A 22,230-nucleotide genomic window follows, 5' to 3' on the forward strand; every position below is an offset into this window, starting at 1 on the left:
TTTTAGTAATTTCAATTTGAAGAAAAGATCCTGTTAGTGCCTTCTTGTTGCCTGATGAAAATTTTGCGGGTTTGTCCTGCCAGGGCGCTTTGTGGCGCCTCCTGGAATAAGCTATACCTTCCCTAGTTGAATCGTCATCAGTTTATCGTACGTTATTCAGGTTATTGATTGGAAAAATAATTATACTTTTGAACATTAGTTCCTCTATTTTCAGGGGATGCGGGGTGGGCTCACTTCTTTCGGGGGTCGTTACTTACGGACTTTTACGATTCGTTGCGTGTACGAGGCATTGACCAAGCCATTGGTAGCCGTGCATGGTCACCTAAAGCACTGACAATCTATCTTAGCTCCATGTATTAAGTTTCTCCTCAAGCTTCCTTTTTTGCCCTCGGCTGTGTAATTGTGCGATATTTTCTACACAATAACTTCAATTGCCGAGCATGATAATACTGCACGTAACTCCCACTGCCAACGACATGCTCAGACAAGTATTCCAGATCATCTGGGTTTTTATTCCTTAAAATCTGTTTTAGACTGATTAATCAAACGCTCCTTTACGCCCGCACAAGCATCTCGATGCAAGCTCAGAGTTTATTGTGATGGCTTTCATTGGCTAAACAAGACATTTATGTCCGCTCGCCGCGCTCAACATCCATTCGTAGGCACTTTGGTATCTTTAAGTTCACTTCGTAGATCTGAACTTGGTTCAGGGGGAGAAGCAGAGGAAGGTTCATGTTGTGTAATTCGTTCATCATTGCGGGATTACTTGATTTATCGGCATTCCCCGGTTTTGTCCCCTCACGTTTTTTCCTCCCAAATCTTCCTTCACGTGTGTTTAGACGTGATCCGATATATAATGACCTTGTTTTGTTCAGATTATTGGCGTCGGGAATGACTCGAACGCACTATTTACTTTAAAAGCACTATTAATATCGTGACTTCATTTTAAAGCTTGTCTCATATACCATCGGCCCTTTCTGGTTTATTTTTTATTTAATATCATCGGCATGTCACTGAAACAGATTATGACGCCTTCCTTGGCCGCAAGTTGAAGAACCCTAGTGAGAGTATGTAAGGAATGCTAGGAAAATTTCCTACCATTTCTCTGCGGTACTTACAGTGGAAACCCCGTTCGTCCCGTCATGAGCCATCGTAATCTATTATGGCTACCAGTTTGAAAGGAAGACCAACTTCTTCTGTCTAATAACTTTTTATGTAATAGCTTTGTAGTTTTTCTGTGGATATCAAGATATAACACTATCACCTAAAACTTCATCTCTCGATGGTAGACTTCCATCTCTTCAACGGGTGAAAAAGAGAATGATATCAAACATCGGCCATGTTAGTGTAATATGGGGGCCATCTTGAAGCAACGTCTAACACCTCAGGTGCAATAAGGTTTCTCTTAGTACCTTGTTACTTTTCCCTTTAAATCAAGACAGTGTCCTCTCACTTGGAACTTCATCTCTCGATATTAGAATCCCATCTTTTTCACCAGTTAAAAAGAGCATCATATAAATTAACAGCCATCTTAATCTAATATGGCTGCCATTTTAAAACAAAGTGCAACTTTCCTGGTCTAAAACCTCTTATTTAGTAGCTTGGTAGTTTTTCTGTGGATATCAAGATATAAAACTGTTATAAAAACCCTTAGCCTTCTTTTTGGCGGCATTTTGTTTCTCGTTATCGAGGCAGCGAACACCTTGTTAACCATTCCGTCACGTTATGTTCCAGCTAGGAGTTATCGTCGTGTGTAAACGGTTGGGAATTCGAATATCCTTTCACTGCAAACGCCTACTAATCCGAATACCGTAAACTTGATGAATCCGGAAACATTTACGAGTCCGTAATAATCTCGTCCAGTGTGAACTTAGTGTTAGAAATAATTTACGGAAAGAAACGTTTTTTGTTTATAATTTTGTTAGGAATCACTACTTTCCGGAGCACTTTTTTAAATGAAAGATCTCAATAAGATCTATCTGAAAAAGCTAAAAATAATTTGTTTAAAAAAATGGTCAACTTTTGGGTATATACTGATACCTTGAAAACGGAAAGTAAGTTATCATGATGACTCTATATACCTCCATATACTAACTATTCCTTAAATTTATTTTTCTCAAAAACAGCAGCTCGTCTCAAAATTGTGTAAAATCTCCTGTCTCTAGTTTTGTTAATATTCTTATGATAGTTCAGGCGATTGTATAACAGTGGTAGGAACAGAGCAGACTGGTGTTTTCTGGCGCAATTTAATCAAAGGAAGGAGATCACTCTTGAAGTAAAACTGAACAACAAAAATGTTACGATAAAAAAGAGAGAACAATTATCTTCGTGTCCCACTTAACGGATTGTGGGTTTGATAACACTTTGGTACGATATATAACCAACATTACAAGGTTCTTATATTACAATGATGTTTGCTTTTCTCTGCAACTGGAAAATTGCAAGACCTTGTAACCTTGTAATTAAGAACGGCAATCGTGTGATGCTCCAAAAATATACACATAATAGTCCTCAGCTGTTAGCCAGAGACTGAGCAAGGTAAGACGGTCAGAGAAGAAGAGAATTCCACAGTGTGTCACTGACTGTTTTATTAATTTCTTGCAGTTTTTAAGAGAGAAAAAATTAGAGACTCACTTACTACGTATAGTATTTCCTTATGGCGTGGTTAAGGCGAGATGTCTTGGAGCTCTAGAAAACGTTTCTAAAAATAATTACACCCGAGGGAAAATTGGACATTTATGGCTTCTCGCTTTGCCTCCCAAACATAAAGGAAAATCCGCTTTTTTATGTCTTAGACAATCACTCAACGAAGTATACCGCCAGCTGCGAAAATTCTATTCATCAAATTGCTGCTTGTCGCGTTTCCAAAACTCGGAATTTTAATGGTCGCGCTTCGATGAAAGTGAGAATTGCAATCATTTGAACCAAAACGCATTAATTTTGTCCCAAAAACTACATATGGAAACCTCGTCGAGTCCAGAGATCGAACACAGAAGTTTTAGTAAAGCTGAAATTTCGATGAGCTTTAGAGTTCGTGACATATTTTTGTAGTTTCATGGTCTTGTTGACAATTTTCATTTGTTTCCACTTATTGCGGGGGCATCCCGGCCCGGTAAACACAATTCCCCTGCCTGTTGATAACAAGTGATGTCCTAATTTTCTAGCTATCTCTATCGCTTTTATCGCAATGTGAGTGAGATCTTGATTTAAGACAAAAATTAAATCAGTATGCTGCTAAAGCTAACCAACCGAATGAAAAACCGGCAAAACGTCTCTAACAGTAATCACACGCGAGGGAAAATTGTCCATTTATACAGCTTGCAGAGTTTAATTTCACAGCTAGTTAAGCTGTGTATATAATTGCGATGATCAAATATGTCTTCATATCCTTCTCCGCAGTTCAAATATATAATCTTTCATATATTCACTTGAATAATCACACCCAAAGGAAATTCGTCCATTAATGGCTTCTCGCTTTGCCTCCCAAACATAAAAGAAAATTCGGACCGGCGCCGTTGCGTGGGATAGAAAATCATTGAACCTTGCCCACAGCTTATTACAATAGCTATAGTTAGTAACACTTAGAAAGTTGTCTCCTTCATTTAGCTTCACCCCAAAATTAGCTCATCAGCACCTGGCCAATAGGAACAGTGTACAATCAGTGTAAATTGTTTATTTTTTTATCATTTTGTATTATAAATCAACTCTATCGACCCTAGTCTGCAACTAGACTTTCTGCATTGGGTTTCGTTGGGTGACGACTTGGATATTCCTCTCAGTTACCATCGCTATTACTGTCCTTTTCAAGTCACGATTGATTTCCATTCCTTCAATTGCCTTGGAAGGTGAGTTGTTTTCACAGTTGTAATCGTCTCTTTAAGTTTTTGATTTTTAGATCTAGGGATGACTGAAGTGAGTGATTATCATGTTTTCTCTCTAAAGCAAACTTTATTATTGTAGTGAAAGGTCAGCCGTGTGATTTGTAAATCGCAGCTAAAGACAACCGAAGGCATTGTTTTCTATATCGATACAGCCTAGTAGCTATCGCCCAGAAGTGTTCACGAATGTTCAAGAGCGCCACTGTTTTTTCTGCTAAAGTTCCCCTCGACAGCAGCACTTAATGTGTCAAAAACTACATTTCTAAAATTACGAGAACATTGAATAAAAACATGCTCCAATGCCGCTTTCAAGAGAAACTTTCAAAGAAAACAATGGAGCTCTTAGACATTAGGGAAGGCTGCTAGTGTGTAACGGCAAAAATGATTAAAGCAAGCTGAAAGCTACTAGGCTGTGTCAACGTAGTGGTTGAGAAATGCCACATAGTTGCATATTATTAAACGAAAAGAGAAACTTTCAAAGAAAACAATGGAGCTCTCTCAATGGACATTAGGGAAGGTTGTTGGTGTGTAACGGCAAGAATGATAAAAGCAAGTTGCGGAAAGCTACTACATAGTTAAGATTTTAAGGAAAACGACCAATTTTTTAAGTTTAATAGACATGTTTCGACAGAACTTCTGTCATCTTCAGTTGAATGAATGATTACAAAGCAAGTTGAATAATAAGTAGGCAAAAATGCTAATTAAGACAAATGTTAACAACAGAACGTGAAAAGGTGTAAATTAAATGGATAATTTTAGATTTACATGGTGTAATTGTTGATTGAGGCAAGGTAGTTCTTTTGAAATCTTGTTCTTTTGTTGATTGAGGCAACTACCTTGCCTCAATCAACAATTACACCATGTAAATCTAAAATTATCCTTTTAATTTACACCTTTTCACGTTCTGTTGTTAACATTTGTCTTAATTAGCGTTTTTGCCTACTTATTATTCAACTTGCTTTGTAATCATTCATTCAACTGAAGATGACAGAAGTTCTGTCGAAACATGTCTATTAAACTTAAAAAATTGGTCGTTTTCCTTAAAATCTTTACATGTCTGCTGCTATCTAGACCTTTTGGATACTACATAGTTGCATATTATTAAACGAAAGGGCTGATGAGTAATGGCTCTAAACATCATGTACCCTGCATTGACTTAAAGCATTCACCGTTAACGTCATGTGAGCATTTTTTTTTCCTATTTTTTTTCTTAGAGATTTGGAGCTCTTACGTAATGGAGTCTTTGAAGGTTGTATTTGTCATCATTTTGGGCCTGTCTTCAGGTATGGGGTGTGCATAATCTATTGAGAGACTAGGGGTGTGAGTCAAACAATAAGGAATCTTGTTCATTGATGTTATTTCTCTGACCGGTTTCACCTAATAACTGCAAACGTTATCAGGGAACAGATTACTGGAAGGAATTTAATTTTTCTCTCTGATGCAAATCATGCCCTTGTAATGTTGGGAACAATGAAATATTACCACAAAAACAACGTGTCTGATCAAGGTAAACTCCTGTCTACAAAAATGACCAATCATGATCATCTTCTCTAGTGACGTCAGTATGTGCATATGACCATCACGTGTTCAAACCGAGCCTCCCTGTTCCACGCCGTCGACTTGGCTTCATGCCAGCTCTTCCACCCTGCCTTATATTTCTCTTTCTCAACAATGGACTTCGTTCCGGGGGAGTACTCCCAGAATAATCAGCTGGCGGTGTGCAGCCCGCTTCCCAAAACCCTCTCCCTATTTATGACCAAAATCTGCAATTATCCATGCCCTATTTATGACCTGACCAAATTTGATACCCTATATATGGCCGTTGTGGCTGGCGCAGTTGCACTAAACATAATTTATAAAGGGCTTTTGTTGCTAGTCTTATCGAAAAAATTTTTAAAAAATTTTAAAAAATTTAAGTAGCTTCTTCTAAAAAACATACTTAATTGTCTCACTACTTTGTCAGAACAATTTGCTTTGTCGTTCCTTTCAATAATGAAGAATTCATTTATATTTCTGTACTTTTTGCTCTTTTTCAGACTTCCAGGAAGTACAAGGTCTGTCACCAAATATCTACTACTTGATTGTAATGTTGTGTATAAAATTATCTAGTCTTTCATGTAGTAGTAAAGGACTCAATACAAAAATAAGTAAGACGAAATTAGGTGCTAAAACACTTCTGGAAAATAATGACAATTCAAATGCGCCATAATTACCAATTTGTAGCAAGTTCGTGAAAAAGAGGTAAAACCTTTTTCATTCCATGTTCAAACATAACATTTAGACATGGTGCTGCAAATAAAACTCGAACTGAACGGTCTCACTAAAAGAAACTGACTAAGCCATTAGTAGTAAGAAATATTTCACTACGATGTATGTTTAATTTTGCCAGAGTGAAAATTTTAAGAGTGAGGAAAAACTGAAAATAGAATTTTTTCCCGGCAAAGAGAAAATGACAATTAATGAATTCAAAGCCTCCAGTTTCGCTTTTCCCAAGTGACATAAAGGACTTAAAAGCATGGTAGAATGCAAAAAGTATTTTTTTTTATTTTTTAATTCTTTGCAACTTGTTCAAAAATTTAAATGAGCGGTAGATATCATTCTTATTATTTCAATTGGAAAAGACAAACATTTTTAAACACTTAATGCATTCTTTAGGAGGCTGTGCTGGCCGGAAGCTGGATATTGCCATTCTCGGGGACATATCTAAGAGTTTGAATCGCAATGACCTTTCAAAGTTCAGAAAAGTTGTTGTTGCCATGATAAGGAGAATAGGCGTGGAACCCAAAGGCAATCATTTTGGTCTCATCACGTTTGCTAATTGGGCCTGGCGACACAATCTCTTTAAGCAAACTAAATATCAGGACAGAAAAAAACTACTCAAGCTGGTGAGCAAGAAGATTAAGAACATTGCCAAAAAATGGGGTACCCGCACTGACTTAGCCCTTAGATTAGCTTGGAGCGACCTGTTTAACCCTGATAACGGAGACAGGAAAGAGGCCGACAATCTATTGTTCCTTTTCACGGATGGAAAACCCTACGGGCATAATACCGCCAATAAAGAACTTTTCCAACGACTATCGCGAAATTTGGAGGTAAGTGAACTTTCTTTAATAACATAACATGACTTATCTTTGAAATGACTTAAAGATTTTGTAACATTTTCGTAAAATAGTGGAGAATGAGCAGTCTAGTGTACCATGAGAAAAACAACCGGAACCACAACCTGAAGGCATTGCAGCACTAGCCATAAACATTCTTTTTTTTTACAAGAATATTGTTTTCCTGGCCCAGGCTGAATATTCTTATTCTTCTGCCGATTCTAGGCTCAAAATATTCTTTGAATATTTTTAGATTATAGGAATAAAAAGTGGACTATGCCCACAAAACTTCAAATTATCTGTTCTATCATGACTTTGATGGCATTGAAGTCATTTTTGAGCCCGATTGCAGGCAATACACCCTGATATGACACACATAAATCTTGCAGGAATGTTATGACATCGAACCTACGCCTAGTGCTGTTTTTGTTGGTTTTTTTGGCTGATTTTGCCGCTCAGGGAAGGAAGAATTTTTATACAGTTTTTTTATTGTATTATATTGTGTTTACAATTTTTCAAAACAAACAAACTATGTGTTTTTTTTTCAAAATCTCAGCGTCGGCTTCATTCTTTAAATATTCTAAAAATTTCGTAAATTTTAGCCTCGATATTTTTATAAAGTATATTCTTATAAAAAGAAACAGTTTATGGCGTATAGTCAACCAAGATAACACGTTATGGTGCTGGTCTTTCCTGAGCTTTTCATCGAATCTGCTTGCTCAAATGTTCGATAGGCTTTAACAATCATTCTCGTGGCAAATAATCAGTGTGTTTTTCACAAATGTCCAAAACAAGAAAAGAGTAAAAAACACAATGCACCGGGTAAAAAATATCCACTTGATGATTTGCGTTTTATCGTGACGCTATTTATTTACTTTCTTCTTCATACAGGCAATGGCCTTACTGTAATGCTTAAAGTGATTCTCTAGCAAATGAACCCGCCATAGATTTCCGATGAAACTTGGTATGCTGATGTTAAAGGACAAGGAGATATTAAAAACGTAATAAAAAGAGGGGGTCACCGCCAGAAAAAATGTCTTCAAATTAAATAGCCTGCATTTTTTTATCCTTTAAAGGAAACATAGTTTGGACATGCGCTGTTGAGCCCGTCATGTCTCCCTCTGTAGTATTTATTTCACTGCAAAAAAAGTACCCATAGATTTCTGTTAATATTTTTCTCAGTTATTGAAGATATTGTTCTCATTGAAATTATGAAATAAAAAGTGGGGGTCACGGTGTTCGTTTAAGAGAAAAGGAGCATTTATTTCGCTATCGAGCTTAGTTTGTGGGAAATCTCTTTACGTTTTGTACGCGCACGCGCTCATGTGCGCGCGCAAATGACGCGAAAATCTTGCGCAGTAGAGATGCGCAATGCAATACTAAGGAATCACCTTAACTTGATTGAAGTATAACCTTTAGTTCTAATTTGTATTCATATGTACTTCAACTTTTAAGAAGCGACAAGGCGAGTATGGATCTGACTTGCAATCCTAAAAGTTATCGTATTGTTCTATTTCAAAAGAATAAAGGTGTTAAAATCATCGCTGTTGGAATCGGAGACAACATCAACAAGGGTTTCATGTATAAAGTTGTTGGAAAGAAGGGGAAAGTGATATTAACGAAGAATTTTGATTCCCTACTTGACAAAATTGGAGACGTCATAGACAAAGCCTGTGGTGAGTGGAATAATCTACAAGCTGTGCTTATTGAGGTTTTGTGGAACCGAGATAGCTAGCTTCTCTTTACGTATAACTCATAAAGGGAAATTGCAGATTACCTAACTGTACATGGATTTGAACATTAAAACTGACTTGCATTTTTTATGCATTCTCTAATGGATTAAGCGTTTCTTGTAGGAAGTCTTGAGTCACTCCTTAAATGACGCAGGGCTGAGATGTAGATGTAAATAGGATGTTACGAGTTCAGTGAATTAGTCGAAGATTAATTTAGGGAGCTTAAGCAATGTCGTCGTCGTCGCCGAGGACGACGCCTAGTAGAAAATGTAGCTATATTTTACCCGCGAAATTCGCGATTGCCTAGATCTGTTCAGTATACCATGGCTGTAAAAACGTGCTTAAGCTAAATATGCAATGACGGCCTTCAATTTCATATGAAAATACGAAAAATTAGCCGTCGTCGTCCGCGCTCAGACGACACGGAACTTGGTCATTTTCACGTTCTTGTCTCGCCCAGGACTGCAAAGAAATGCACAAAGATTTATAACGAACGTGCACAGCTATTGTTTTACTCATTAAGTCTTTTGTTTGGTGACGTTCTCGCTGCCGTCGTCGTCGTGGTTTGCTTGAGCTCCCCAAGTATAAAAGACGACGTTTTCAGCGTAACGGATCAAGTTCATACTTCCTGGTAAATATCATAATGATTTATCGATATTAACTTGTTTCAGAACAAACTCAAGATATAATTTGCCAAGGTTTGCTAATACTTTCAAAAACATGTTGCTATCAAGGCTTGATTTTATGCAATTTTCAATTATTTCCAGATCAAGTGTGGTCCATCAAAGAGCTTTGACATGATACCTTAATTTATGATTCTTTATAAAAGAAGTCAATTAACCCAACAGAATAGACTGCAGTAATGAAAATTTACCCTTTTTCCTTTAACAGCAATTGACGGTGGCTACACTGATTGGAAAGAATCTTCTGTGTGTACTGTGACGTGTGGAGGAGGAACCCAGACACTAACAAGAACCTGCACCAAGCCCCCGCCATCTAACGGTGGAAAAGGCTGCAGTGGCCTGGGACCAGCTAAGAAGGTTGTTCCATGCAATGAACAGGAATGCCGTAAGTTAATATTGTTTCCCTTATTGTTGTATATTTTGTCAGTTACCTGTCTGGAGATATCGACTGAAGCGAGTTAGTACAAATTTAATGTTCTTCGACCGCTGAGGGATTCTTAGAGAGACCAACCAAAATAAATTGACGTTCAAACTCTGTTTACGCGCGCTCCTTGTCCTGACGTTAACGTGCCCATAGTAACGTCGGTATTCTTTGATCTTCTTTCAGGAATAAATTTTTGGAGAATTGAATTTAGTTTGGAGAGCATATAGACACTATAAATTGATTATAACTTTACGACTTAACCATCAGTAACTGCAGCAAATATGAGAGAAACCCCTTAAATACTGAACGAGACATTTGCTAAAGACGATGATATGGCGACGTCGTCATCATCATCATTATAGCCACCAACATCATCACCATCATCTCTTGTAGGAAGTCTTAAATCCCTGACGTTTACCTTAATTTAGTTTACTGTTCTTCATGAAAGAAGTCACTTAACCAACAAAATAGAGCGCAGTAGTGAAAGATTTCTCCTTTTCCTTTTAACAGCAATTGACGGTGACTACACTGATTGGAAGGCATCTTCTGTGTGTACTGTGACGTGTGGAGGAGGAACACAGACACTAACAAGAACCTGCACCAATCCCCCGCCATCTAACGGTGGAAAGGACTGCAGTGGACTAGGACCAGCTACAAAGGATGTTTCATGCAATGAACAGGGATGCCGTAAGCTGACATTATTTCACTAACGATGCAATGCAGTACTAGTATATGCTGTAACATATAGTTCCATAACATATCGTTCTGTATCGATCTTCTAAGTTTATTTTCAGTCTGAATATTGAGTTGAAAATGGGTTTGCATACTATTATCACCATCAGTATTATAACAATCTTCACAACTACCACCAGCGTCATCATCATCTTCATCATCATCATCGTCATCATCATTAGAATCCTCCACGGGCAACTTTCCCCTCGCTTGTCACCAAATTTTTCAAATGGGCAAAACTAAATGAAGTCCAAACTTTGAAATTGTATTAATTGAAAACACCGAGATATTTTTATGTTTCTTTTCATGCATTAAGACGCAATACTTTTGATATTGCAGCCGTTGACGGACGGTATTCTGATTGGTCGGCGTGCTCGGAGTGCAGTGTGACGTGTGGAGGAGGAACACAGACACTAACAAGAACCTGCACCAATCCCCCGCCATCTAACGGTGGAAAGAACTGCGATGGACCAGCCCAGAAGACAGCCCCGTGTAATGAAGTAAATTGCCGTGAGTATTATTGGAAATAATTGGTAACACTCATTTATGACATTTAATTTCTGTGGGATGTTGAACGACATGGTCGAAGTGTCGGGAGAAGCAAGTGGGTTATATATAGCCAATGCATTATTGAAATGGGTTTGAACCAAACGAAAAAACAGAACCATGCAATGAACAAGAATGTAGTAAGTGCTTTTTACATCAATTGCACTAGCTTTTTTTTGTTCTTACAATGAATTATTTTCATATTAAATTTTCATGAAATTTACCTCAAAAGGCTGGTTAATTTAAATTGCTTCACTTTGGGAAGAGTTATCTCCCTTTTAGAGAGTAAGAAATAGTTTTCCAGTTGATAAAATGCAAGGAAAGTAAGAGCGGGAAATTCCAAGGTTTACATTTCGGTATTTTGACTGTTGGTCATCAAACTACTGAAAATCAACCCAATGAAAAGGTTTCTGGCAGAAAAAAAATTTATCAGGTTACAAAGAGGATCGAAAATTTGAAGTTATTATAATAAGTGTCACTCAGAAGTCCGATCTAAATAGGTTATTCTTTTGTAAATAAATCCACTTAAGTTGTTCTCGCAGTCAAGATGAAAAAGTATCCAATTTATAACGTTAACGTGGTTACTTTTCTTGCAACGTGCTCGATTTCAAATATTATTCTTTCCTTCTTTTAGCTGTTGACGGCGGCTACACTGATTGGTCGATTTCTGAGTGCAGTGTGACGTGTGCAGGAGGAATACAGACACTCACAAGAACCTGCACCAATCCCCCGCCATCTAACGGTGGAAAGGACTGCAGCGGATTAGGTCTAGCGGAAAAGACAATTTCTTGTAACAAACAAGAATGTCGTAAGTATTTTTTTGGAACAGTTACAGGCTCTCTTCAGTTTATCTTAATCTATTGTATCTTTTAAAATGAATGAGGACTCTCTTTTTCTTTAGCCCTTATCGATGATTACGTGTAACAGTCAACGTCTCGTTAACGATTTGTTGTACAATTGTGAACTGAAAATAGAGAAACGAGGCAGTGGGTGATTTGACTGAAGAAATATCAAGACAACGTTGGAAGGAAGAAGCATTAAATGAAGACCAAACTTTGAAATTGTATTAATTGAAAACACCGAGGTATTTTCATGTTTCTTTTCATGCATTAAGACGCAATACTTTTGATATTGCAGCCGTTGACGGACGGTATTCTGATTGGTCGGCGTGCTCGGAGTGCGGTGTGACGTGTGGAGGAGGAACACAGACACTAACAAGAACCTGCACCAATCCCCCGCCATCTAACGGTGGAAAGAACTGCGATGGACCAACCCAGAAGACAGCCCCGTGTAATGAAGTAAATTGCCGTGAGTATTATTGGAAATAATTGGTAACACTCATTTATGACATTTAATTTCTGTGGGATGGTGAATGACATGGTCGAAGTGTCGGGAGAAGCAAGTGGGTTATATATAGCCAATGCATTATTGAAATGGGTTTAACCCACGCTTTCGTCGTCTTCTTTGGAGAGCAACTGGTTGCTGTTGTTATTTTTTATTAAAAAAATTCTAAATCTAAGGCAAAACTTTCAAATAGTTTTGTTGTAAAATATGGTTCGCGTCAGCGTGAGGAGCGGATATTTTTTTGGGAATGTTTTTAGTAATAAATAAACTTGCGCAAGTAATTTTATAAGAGACGCTTCATTTTTTATACTTCAGCATATCTTGTTTAACCTTCACTTGATAACCACTGCTCTGTATGTGCATACATACTATGCTGCATTGCTCTGCATTCACACTGTATTGCACTGTTTTGCCTTGGCTTGCCCTCCACAGTACGGTGCACATTGCTTTGTTTGACTACATCTATCCTTCTTCATGTAAAGCTCTCTTAGAGAAACTAAATTTGTCTGTCCCTACGGAAGATGTTTCTCTCGTAAACATTCAATAAGATTCTTAGGCCTGTATCACGACCGTTTTGCCTTGGCTTACCCTCCGCAGCAAGGTGCACATTGCTTTGTGTGACTACATCTATCATTCTTCATGTAAAGCTCTCTTAGAGAGACCAAATTTGTCTGTCCCTACGGAAGATGTTTCTCTCGTAAACATTCAATAAGATTCTTAGGCCAGTACTTCGACACTGAACAATTTTAAAAATACCATTAGACAAAACGACCTTATTGTTTTCATTGAGGGCATGTGCACAAAGTGTGTTGTGTGTACGTATTTGAGGAATTTATATACATATAGTCACAAACACTTTTATCGTGATTGTAAATACATTAATACGTTTTACGTTCTTACCTTAGAACAATTTTAGCATGTGTAAAAATTTATATCTCTTATTCATTCATTTTTATTGTTATTGTTTGTGTCCACAATTAGTTATTTAAGCTAAATACTCAGACACTTAGATAAAGTTCATTCATTCAATCGTTCAGTCATTGTATAACCACAATCACCATTACCTTTTATCGCCACAGCACCTCCTTGTACTGCAGGACTTGACATTGGGATCATTCTCGACAAATCAAACAGCGTTGGAAAAAAGAACCTGCAAAAAGCTATTGAATTCTTGAAGAAACTGGCTGGTGAGTTCAATCCTTCGCCAGAAGCTGATCACTTTGGTTTAATCACATTTCACAGCAAGGCCAACTTGGTGTTTAACTTCAACCAGTACCAGAATAAGGCTGCCCTTTTACAGAAAATAGCCGAAGAGCCGATAGACTTGGAAGGACAAACTCGCACCGATCTGGCGCTGATAAAGGCGAAGGACGAGCTGTTTACCGAAGCAGGAGGAGACAGACCAGACAAACCAGATATCCTGTTCATTTTCACGGATGGTAAACCAACTCATCCCAAAAAGAACCGCTTTAATTTTACAGCATTTTTTGAAGAAATTGCAAAAGATTTCAAGGTGAGTATCTGCAGTGCAGTGCAGTGCTGTGAGGTGCTGTGAGGTACAATGCTGTGCAGTGCTGTGCAGTGCTATGCAGTGCTATGCAGTGCAGTGCAGTGCTGTGAGGTGCTATACAGTGTACTGCTGTGCAGTGCTATGTAGTGCTATGCGGTAAAGTGCTGTACAATGCAGTGCTGTGCGGTGCTGTGAGGTGCTGTGCAGTGCAATGCTATGCTGTGCAGTGCTGTGCTGTGTAGTGCGGTGCTTTGCTTTGCTTTGCTGTGCTGTGCTGTGCTGTGCTGACGGTGCTGTGCTGTGCTGTGCTGTGCTGTGCTGTGCTGTGCTGTGCGGGACAGTGCTGTACAGTGCTATTCATTACTACATCATCCATTTATCTTTCATCATCTCTTTGTGCGTCTGCCACCCAGCCTTTTTATTTCTAATCATATATACAGCGTGCACTACAACTTTTGTCCTTTCTAACAGGCAAAGGATATTTATACAGAAGCAGTGGGGATTGGTAAAGGAATAAACTTCGAGACTCTTCGTCAGATTGCAGGTGCTGATAACCCTGTAACACTGGTGAATGACTTTGCCAAACTCATGGAAGAGATTCCGGTTATCAAATCAAAGGCTTGTTCTGGTGAGTGGTCAGAGAGAGTTGCCGGCGATTCTGGTTTTTTTGAGCCACTTGCTGTTTGGTCCCTAAATTAAGGTCTATTTTCAAATTACACCCTGTGTTTTTTTCACTTGCGGTTACTCAAATAAGCATCTCTTTTTTTTCCCCCTTTTCCCGAGAAACACCCCTCGATTTTTCTACAGAATTAACCAGGGTTTTCTGTCCATTAATGAAAGTATTGAAATTATCCGGACCTCGATTATCCGGACTATTCGATTATCCGGACTTTTTCTCTGGTCCCAATTTTTTCATGAATATCAATTAGTTGTGATCTTGAAAACTCAAAGTCGTAAAAAGCCCAATAATCCTTTCAAAAGACTGTTGAAACAGCATATTATCCTGTGGGCTTTTCAAAATTCGCAAGTGCGACGAGACAAAGAAATATTCTGATGCGTTCAGCTGAAATCTGATTGGCTCAACATTTTAGACCTTTGTAAATACCTGAACTGAAAGTTTTTATTTGTAAATACATACAGGCTGTGTAGATTTCACAATTAAAATGATGTTTCTTTGCTGTATACCTTTTGTTTACATTTCTATCTCATTAATATTCATGTTTTCGATTATCCGGACTCTCGATTCTCCGGACTATTTACCAAGGTCCCGACGAGTCCGGATAATCGAGGTTCGACTGTAACTTTAATGAATATGAAAAGGTGATAAGATTGCCGTTGAGTAAAAGACTCAGCTGTTTTTTATTTTGTTTTGCAGATTAAAGAAGTTTGTCGTTCAAAACCCAATGTTTGAGATGAACGGCGTAAACAAGATTCGGGCTTGTTTGTTTGTTTCTTATTTCAGCTTCTTTGTAGAGAATAGTATGACAGTAAATATATCTTAAAACTTTGAAAAATACACAATTTAAGTAATAGGTCAAAATGACTAGGTATTTTATTTCGGTGTTTTTTCTGGTGCTGATTTGAGCTCAAAGACGTCTGCATCATATTGAGCAGAATATAACCACTTGACTACATCTTTAGTCTAGACCATGATAAAATTTCTTAATATTGATATAATTTTGGATCAGGGATAAAATGACAAAAACCTAATGTTAAAAGGTAGAAGTGATGTCAGTTTATATCATAACTGAGGTTTATCAGAACCCTGTGCACCAATAAACGACAGGTTTAGCAAGTGCTTTGTGTTAAATAAATTACTGTAAGTTGCCTTGCAACATGGATTTACTGCTGGTTTTATAAAAAGTTTCCGTTTTATTTGCAATACGTGTTGTTTATTTACAATGTCCTCAGTTACACTGTTATACCCCGTATAACGTAAATCCACATGGCTAGATAGCAAATTATTATACTTACTATTTGCCCTTCATCGTTGCGTCTTAGTAGATTTCTAGTCGGAATCTCGATATTTCCGGCCGTGCGACATTTTCGGGCGAAAGTTTACAACAAGAGTTATCACTCGAAAATATCGCGTCGTCCCGACTGGCTGCCCCTGGGATTCGGAGAATGAATCTGCTCTGTAATTCACCAAAGTGTTCTCGCTTGAGTTGACATTTAGCATTTATATCCCATGTCCCCAGTTTAGTGGCGCACGCTACGCACGGCATACTGATAACAGCCACCCTTACTTTTGTTGTTGTGAGTACAAACTTTTATCCACAAAAACATGCCTGCTGCGCTGCCGGATTTTGTCTCGCTCCTTATTTTCGTACGGGAAAGATAAGTAGACTAAGCATTTGTGCCTTAAACTCTTCAACCGTATGAATATTTTGCCTCAGGTGATTCACATGAAGTTTCACCCAGCCCTATAATAGACCACAGGAATTTTGATAGAGCTTCCATCACGAAAATTGTCTTCTCTAATAATTATCATTGTTGCTTCGTGCGACTGCTGGGGCAGTAAACACGCAATCTCTCCGACACTTTGATGGCAACTTATGCCCTCATTGATAGCTATTGATGTGAGCTGATGTACTCCTCAAAGAAAACAGCCCTCCTCTTTCCCACACAGTTCACATGCCACACTGTTATACATACTAATTTAGGCCACAGCTGCAGTTTTCCTGTTACTACATCTATCAGAATGGAAAATCTGCGAAGTGTTTCACACCCAACAGCGTGAGAAAATCGTCCGTTTTTGAAACAAGGTTCACACATAAAGGAGACCTCCCCCGCGTTTTCAGCTATGTTTTTTAAACTCCCACGCACGTTTTTACCCGCGGGGAACATTTCTAAAGAAAATTACTGAACCAAGAAGCAAGAAGATCAAGGTTAAGTGTATTTCAAAATTAACATTTAGCTAGCTATTTCCTCCCGTTAGGTGTACCGCAACATCACGGAAATTATTTCCGGCCAGCAGGAACAGAGCACATCATTTGATTGCTTTTCAGTCAGTTCTTTACTAGCACACGACGAACCTTGAGCAAACTGCTGCTAAACTTCTGCAGGATACTGGATATTCCTCTTTGCTAGTGTTCCTGTTAAGTTTTGGTTCACTAAAGACTGATTAACTTTTCATTATTCTTCAATCTCAGCTCGTTAGAATTCACTTCATTCGCCGTAAATCACAGCAAGAACTCTTCGTTCCAAGCCGATGCAGACCACTAGCTTTAGATTGTTTTGATGGCTCTTGGCTCATACCCAGCAAAAACCTTCACGAATGCTCGAATGCATCATTCTTTGTTCTTAAAAGTCTTTTGCCAACTTAACAAGGTTTGTCAAATTAGAAGATTTTATTCATAGGTCTCGAACTGCTATAAAAGGCTGATATATATGCTTCATTATTCCTCCACAGTGATGCTCCTTGTGCAGCGCATATTCTAAATCTAATATAGTTTGTTTGTTTGCAATTACAGTTCAATGTAAAGAAATGCAAAATAATCAATAAAAACGGGCCAGTTAATTATAAGTACATGCTTTCATCATCATACATTCTCCAGTACCATCACGTTCACTAACATCTCCACGCCTTTTTTAACTTTATCTTGCAGGTTTGGACTTGACACGTAAGAGACGCTATGCTAGCTTTGATCGTCAGTATGATTTTAAGCCTGACTTTAGGTAAGAAATGCATATAGGAATATTTAATTTTTTTAAGAGGAGTGCTAGAGGAACCACACGCTATGAGTAATGTTATTGACTGATTTAATTTCTCCTCAGTCTGATAACCTGAAACTTCGAGAGAGTCCAAGCGAGTTACTTCAATTATGATTCACCGACGACACTACCGTCTTGAAGACATGGATGGGGAGCAACGACGACGGCGACGCCGAGGACGACTCCTTGTCAAAAATGAATTTATATTTTACCACCAAAATTCGAAATTGTCTTGTTCAGTACACCAATGGCTCTAGAAACGTGCTCCGGCTAAACATTCAATGACAGTGTTCAAATTCAAATGGAAATACGAAAAATTAGCCTTCGACGTTCGCGTTCCTCAGACTTCGCAGAACTCTACGTCATCTAACGTTGTTGTTTTGCAGAGGACGGCGAAGAAATGTGCAAAGATTTATATCGCACGCGCACAACCATTGTTTTGCTCACTAATCCTTTTGCTTGGTGACGTTCTCATTGACATCGTCGTCGTTGTTTGCTTAAGCTCACTCTTAGCTTAATTGCTCAAATTTGTTGCTACTATATGAAACTCGAATGTAAGGAAACTTTCTCTACATCATAAGCATAAGTCAAATTTAACGCTACCAGAAATATAATAAGGTAGCAATATTTTCCTCATACAGCAACTGAAGGTGGCTACACTGATTGGTCAGCATGTTCTGAGTGCAGTTTGGCGTGTGGAGGAGGAACACAGACATTTATAAGAACCTGTGTGCCATTGGACGGTGAGGGCTGCAGTGAACTGGAACCAACTGTGAAGACAGAGTCGTGCAACGAGCAAGACTGCCGTGAGTTTTCTTTACACCTTTCGTATTGTTTGTTTTTCTTTTAGTTCTTCGACCTGATCAAAAAATAGAAAAGCTCTGAGAGATCACCCGTTAGTTATTACGCCATATCTCGGGGTATGACGTCATACGTTTCACTGAATCTCCCAAGCCATGAAGAACATGGAATAAACTATTCAAACAGAAATAAGTTGCGCCAAGGGTGGTAGGACAACCTGTCAATAGTATAATTACCATCAATAAAATTAAATCATGTTCAGAATTATTCCCCATTAATTTTTGGGAGAAATTCTTACTTCATGATTTTCATTTGCTGTCACGACTGAAAGAAACATATATTATATTACTTCCAACAAAGATGATAAAAAATAGCTTAGGAGAAGATTTGTTATAATTTAGACATATAATATCTCTGATGACGGCCAATGTCATAGGCATATAAAAATCTCAATTATTTCTTCGTTTTTCTTGTAGACTTGTAGCTAGTTCCTATAATTTAATTCTAGTCTCACCCCTGATAGAGCTGTACTACTTTTATGAGAAGATAAGCGTACCAAACTTCTCAATATTTTTGCAGCTATTGACGGTGGTTACACTGATTGGTCGATTTCTGAGTGCAGTGTGACGTGTGGAGGAGGAATACAGACACTCACAAGAACCTGCACCAATCCCTCGCCCTCTAACGGTGGAAAGAATTGCAGTGGACTGGGACCATCAGAAGAGGAAGTCTCGTGTAACGATCAAGAATGTCGTAAGCTATGTATTCTCAATGACGGTTATATTGCTTCCCTGGGTTGGGTAATATATAACAAGCGCTGTTCTATTCCCATTACAGCTATCAACGGAGGTTATTCTGATTGGTTGGAATGTACTGAATGCAATGTGACGTGTGGAGAAGGAACAAAGATACTAACAAGAACCTGCACCAATCCCCCGCCTGCTAACGGTGGAAAGGACTGCAGTGGACTGGGGCCAGCGGTAAAGAAAGACTCCTGCAACGAACAGGAATGCCGTGAGTGTTTGTTCATAACAATTATAATTGAGTTCGAATTGACATGCTGTTTTCCTTTCTACAAAAGATTTCAAATAATTGATGTTTTTTGATGTATTTATTGATTTATTGATGGAAAATAGATTAAGCCAAAGAATAAGTCACAAGTTTTTTCCTTGATAACATATTGGGATCAAAACAAAATTTAAGTGTGAAGGTTCATAGACTTGAAGCAAAATGCAACTTCCGTAAGAATGTCTTTTAACAAAATAAGAAAATATCGGGGAGTACTAAAGTGGAATTGTTTATTGTACGCTGACAGATGAGGCTATCAGCGAGGGGCAAGAGATGTATAACTCATAATTTGTGGTAAAGTTAACGTGAAGCTCTCTCCTAGGGCACTAAGAATATCAATCCAACATGTATGTGACTTATATTTACCATTTATTAAACAATTTCCTCTTTGATCATACAGCACCTTCATGTAAAGCAGGGCTTGACATTGCATTAGTTGTCGACAAGTCTAGCAGTATTAGCAAAAAAAACCTAAAGAAAGCTGCCGAGTTCTTGGAGGATCTAGTAGAAAAATTCAACCCTGGACCAGATGAAGATCACTTCGGGTTGATCACTTTTAGCAGGAAGGCCACCACGGCGTTCACCTTCGCCGATTCAGAGTACCACGACAAGGAAGCCCTCAGGCAGGGAATAGCCAGCCGACTAGTTGAGCCAGGAAGAGGAACTCGTACCGACCTCGCACTGAGGGCAGCAAATGAACTGTTTACAGAGGCTGGGGGAGACAGAGCAGACAAACCAGATCTCATGATTGTGCTTACGGATGGAAATCCAAATCACCTCAGAAAGACGACTTTCGAAGAGTTTGCCAAGGAAATAGCGAAAAGTTTTGAGGTTAGTATCCCTAGATCGTTGGTCGTTTATATGTGACCGTCAGTCAATTCCTGGGTAAGGATGCAAAGCGTTCCTCTCGATAGTAAAGTTTGGAGATCATTTTTTTGAAAATTGAATTCATCTTTGATCCAAACTTGACAAATTTTACTCCAAATCAGTTCGTTTGGCAAGTTTAATATGTTAAAACACTCCTAGTATCTCGTCATTTATTTCTTCATCGAACTTTTATAGGAGAATATGCGTCTACAACAACATGACGGTTTTCATGTGTTTTCATGTTCGTCGTCATCATCATCTTAGTCGTCATCATCATCATCATTATTATTGTGTAGGTCGTACTACATTTGTTCTCTTTTGACAGGCAAAAGATATTTACATAGTAGCAGTGGGGATTGGTAAACGAATCAATGAAGAGAATCTGCGGTTGATCGCGGGAGTTTTTGACGATGAAGAAGATACAGACCGAGTGGTCCAGGTGGAGAACTTTGATAAACTACAAACGAAGATTGATGAAATCAAAGAATCCGCTTGTTCAGGTAAGTCTAAAACCTAAAACTTGTCAACAACATAAGTCGCCTATTTTCAGCTGCTAACTCGGACTGTTTAAATACAATACATTACGGAACAACGAAATATTGGGAAAGAAACGACTTCACCTTTCAATTACAGTCTTCTCCTTCCTTAGCCATGATCTTTTATAATGTAAGCTATTATTTTTTAATTTTTTTTTTATGTTGGGTTAGATGAAAGTTATATTTTATTTTCATAAAAGAAATGTGCCTTGCCTTGATGTAGGCCCAAAACAAAAGTAACTTTAAAAAAGAGGTGCGCAATTCTAAATATCTTCATTTTGCGACGTAACGTTTCTTTGTTTTTCTCTTTCAAGAGTGACAAATATTCTTGTCTTAAAATCAAGCAAAGCAATTTTCTTTCTCTTTTTACAGATTGAAGAAGCTTGGCATTTAAATGCTCAGAAAATTGGTCAAACTATTGCATGGAGCACAGACTTATGTATACACATTGTACCTGACTTTGTAATAGGTTAAATTAAATGCATTTTCATGTATTGTAAATGCATGCTTGTGATTGTAGGGACACGATAAGATTTAAGTAAACTACATTGCAGATGTTTGTTCCAATTTCATCTGCCAGTGCGACTGCATATTGTTTTCATTTTATGTAGCAAAAGTCCAAAAGATAATTCGTAAAGTTTAGCCAAATAATTTACGGCTTTCATTTTGATATACAGTTGTTACTAGTCAGAATCCGTGTATTGCCTAGAGATCAATAAATTAGTCACTTTAACTTTCAGGCCGCGATCTCTTGGGTCAGCACCAAGAAATCGACCTCTGGGAGAAATCGGGATGTGAGCCGGCGCTATTAACAGCGGCTACACATGCGCACAACCAAAAAGGTTCTCTTGGTCCAGGTAGCACATTCGGTTTATAAACGGCGCCTCTCTCACATCTATTAAGAGCTCTTGTAACTCCCCTCCTTATAAACTGCGGAAAATTAGTCAAGAAATTTTCCCCTTTCCCCTTCTCCTTTCCCTGCTCACCTCCCCTCAGCTCATCGTGCTCGTTTGTACCTAGGGTCTCCCTTACTTGGGGCGTAGTAACAATGTTTCCACAAATCTACGATGGCGCTTGGCAGTTCGTGTCTTGAATTTCCTTACCCTGGTCAAACAGAGGATATTTGACACAGCTTTTTTTCATCAAAGGCAGACAAAATTTTCTGGCGCATTTTAAAGTTCAAATAGTTAATTTGATTTGTAACATGATCTATCTTTGATATCACGGTTACAAAATAACAGCCAACCATTGTCTTCAATTCAAAATCCATCGGAACGAAACGTGAAGTTCTCGCTA

At 38.3% G+C, this 22,230-nt stretch overlaps 3 protein-coding genes across 7 annotated transcripts; all 3 read left to right on the plus strand.

The window, feature by feature from the left end:
- Nucleotides 1-2,549: 2,549 nt before the first annotated feature.
- Nucleotides 2,550-7,342, plus strand: LOC145467553 (von Willebrand factor-like). Of its 2 annotated transcripts, XM_081451114.1 has the most exons (4): nucleotides 2,550-3,845; nucleotides 5,093-5,161; nucleotides 5,915-5,932; nucleotides 6,534-7,342. In XM_081451114.1, the coding sequence occupies exons 2-4, from the start codon at nucleotides 5,113-5,115 to the stop codon at nucleotides 6,995-6,997; spliced, it is 531 nt and encodes a 176-aa protein (XP_081307240.1). In that variant the 5' UTR covers nucleotides 2,550-3,845; nucleotides 5,093-5,112; the 3' UTR covers nucleotides 6,998-7,342. The 2 variants fall into 2 exon arrangements, with proteins under 2 accessions (XP_081307240.1, XP_081307241.1); XM_081451115.1 differs by lacking the exon at nucleotides 2,550-3,845 and having other exon boundaries at nucleotides 5,087-5,161.
- Nucleotides 7,343-7,803: 461 nt separating this feature from the next.
- On the plus strand, nucleotides 7,804-16,041 carry LOC145467549 (coadhesin-like). 2 transcript variants are annotated; one of them, XM_081451106.1, is made up of 9 exons: nucleotides 7,804-8,652; nucleotides 9,601-9,777; nucleotides 10,327-10,503; nucleotides 10,888-11,058; nucleotides 11,729-11,902; nucleotides 12,232-12,402; nucleotides 13,518-13,951; nucleotides 14,420-14,576; nucleotides 15,324-16,041. In XM_081451106.1, the coding sequence occupies exons 1-9, from the start codon at nucleotides 8,448-8,450 to the stop codon at nucleotides 15,326-15,328; spliced, it is 1,671 nt and encodes a 556-aa protein (XP_081307232.1). In that variant the 5' UTR covers nucleotides 7,804-8,447; the 3' UTR covers nucleotides 15,329-16,041. The 2 variants fall into 2 exon arrangements, with proteins under 2 accessions (XP_081307232.1, XP_081307233.1); XM_081451107.1 differs by lacking the exons at nucleotides 11,729-11,902; nucleotides 12,232-12,402.
- Nucleotides 16,042-16,751: 710 nt separating this feature from the next.
- Nucleotides 16,752-22,139, plus strand: LOC145467552 (uncharacterized). Of its 3 annotated transcripts, none has more exons than XM_081451111.1 (7): nucleotides 16,752-17,278; nucleotides 17,557-17,626; nucleotides 18,304-18,468; nucleotides 19,043-19,477; nucleotides 19,932-20,362; nucleotides 20,724-20,898; nucleotides 21,307-22,139. In XM_081451111.1, exons 2-7 carry the CDS (start codon nucleotides 17,584-17,586, stop codon nucleotides 21,309-21,311), a joined length of 1,254 nt encoding a protein of 417 aa, XP_081307237.1. In that variant the 5' UTR covers nucleotides 16,752-17,278; nucleotides 17,557-17,583; the 3' UTR covers nucleotides 21,312-22,139. The 3 variants fall into 3 exon arrangements, with proteins under 3 accessions (XP_081307237.1, XP_081307236.1, XP_081307239.1); XM_081451113.1 differs by having other exon boundaries at nucleotides 16,765-17,626; nucleotides 19,043-19,216; nucleotides 19,301-19,477; XM_081451110.1 differs by having other exon boundaries at nucleotides 16,752-17,626.
- The last annotated feature ends 91 nt before the right edge of the window (nucleotides 22,140-22,230 follow it).

This window comes from Orbicella franksi, chromosome 14 (genome assembly GCF_964199315.1).
Source record: "Orbicella franksi chromosome 14, jaOrbFran1.1, whole genome shotgun sequence".
Taxonomy (NCBI): Eukaryota; Metazoa; Cnidaria; class Anthozoa; order Scleractinia; family Merulinidae; genus Orbicella; species Orbicella franksi.

Bases quoted from the DNA above. Each gene is read 5' to 3' on its own strand.
- LOC145467553 (XM_081451114.1), top strand. From the start codon at position 5,113: ATGGAGTCTTTGAAGGTTGTATTTGTCATCATTTTGGGCCTGTCTTCA.
- LOC145467549 (XM_081451106.1), top strand. From the start codon at position 8,448: ATGGATCTGACTTGCAATCCTAAAAGTTATCGTATTGTTCTATTTCAA. The intron at 9,778-10,326 runs GTAAGTTAATAT...TCCTTTTAACAG, and splicing joins ATGCAATGAACAGGAATGCC to CAATTGACGGTGACTACACT. The intron at 13,952-14,419 runs GTGAGTATCTGC...CCTTTCTAACAG, and splicing joins AAATTGCAAAAGATTTCAAG to GCAAAGGATATTTATACAGA.
- LOC145467552 (XM_081451110.1), top strand. From the start codon at position 17,584: ATGCTAGCTTTGATCGTCAGTATGATTTTAAGCCTGACTTTAG. The intron at 19,478-19,931 runs GTGAGTGTTTGT...TTGATCATACAG, and splicing joins CTGCAACGAACAGGAATGCC to CACCTTCATGTAAAGCAGGG. The intron at 20,363-20,723 runs GTTAGTATCCCT...CTCTTTTGACAG, and splicing joins AAATAGCGAAAAGTTTTGAG to GCAAAAGATATTTACATAGT.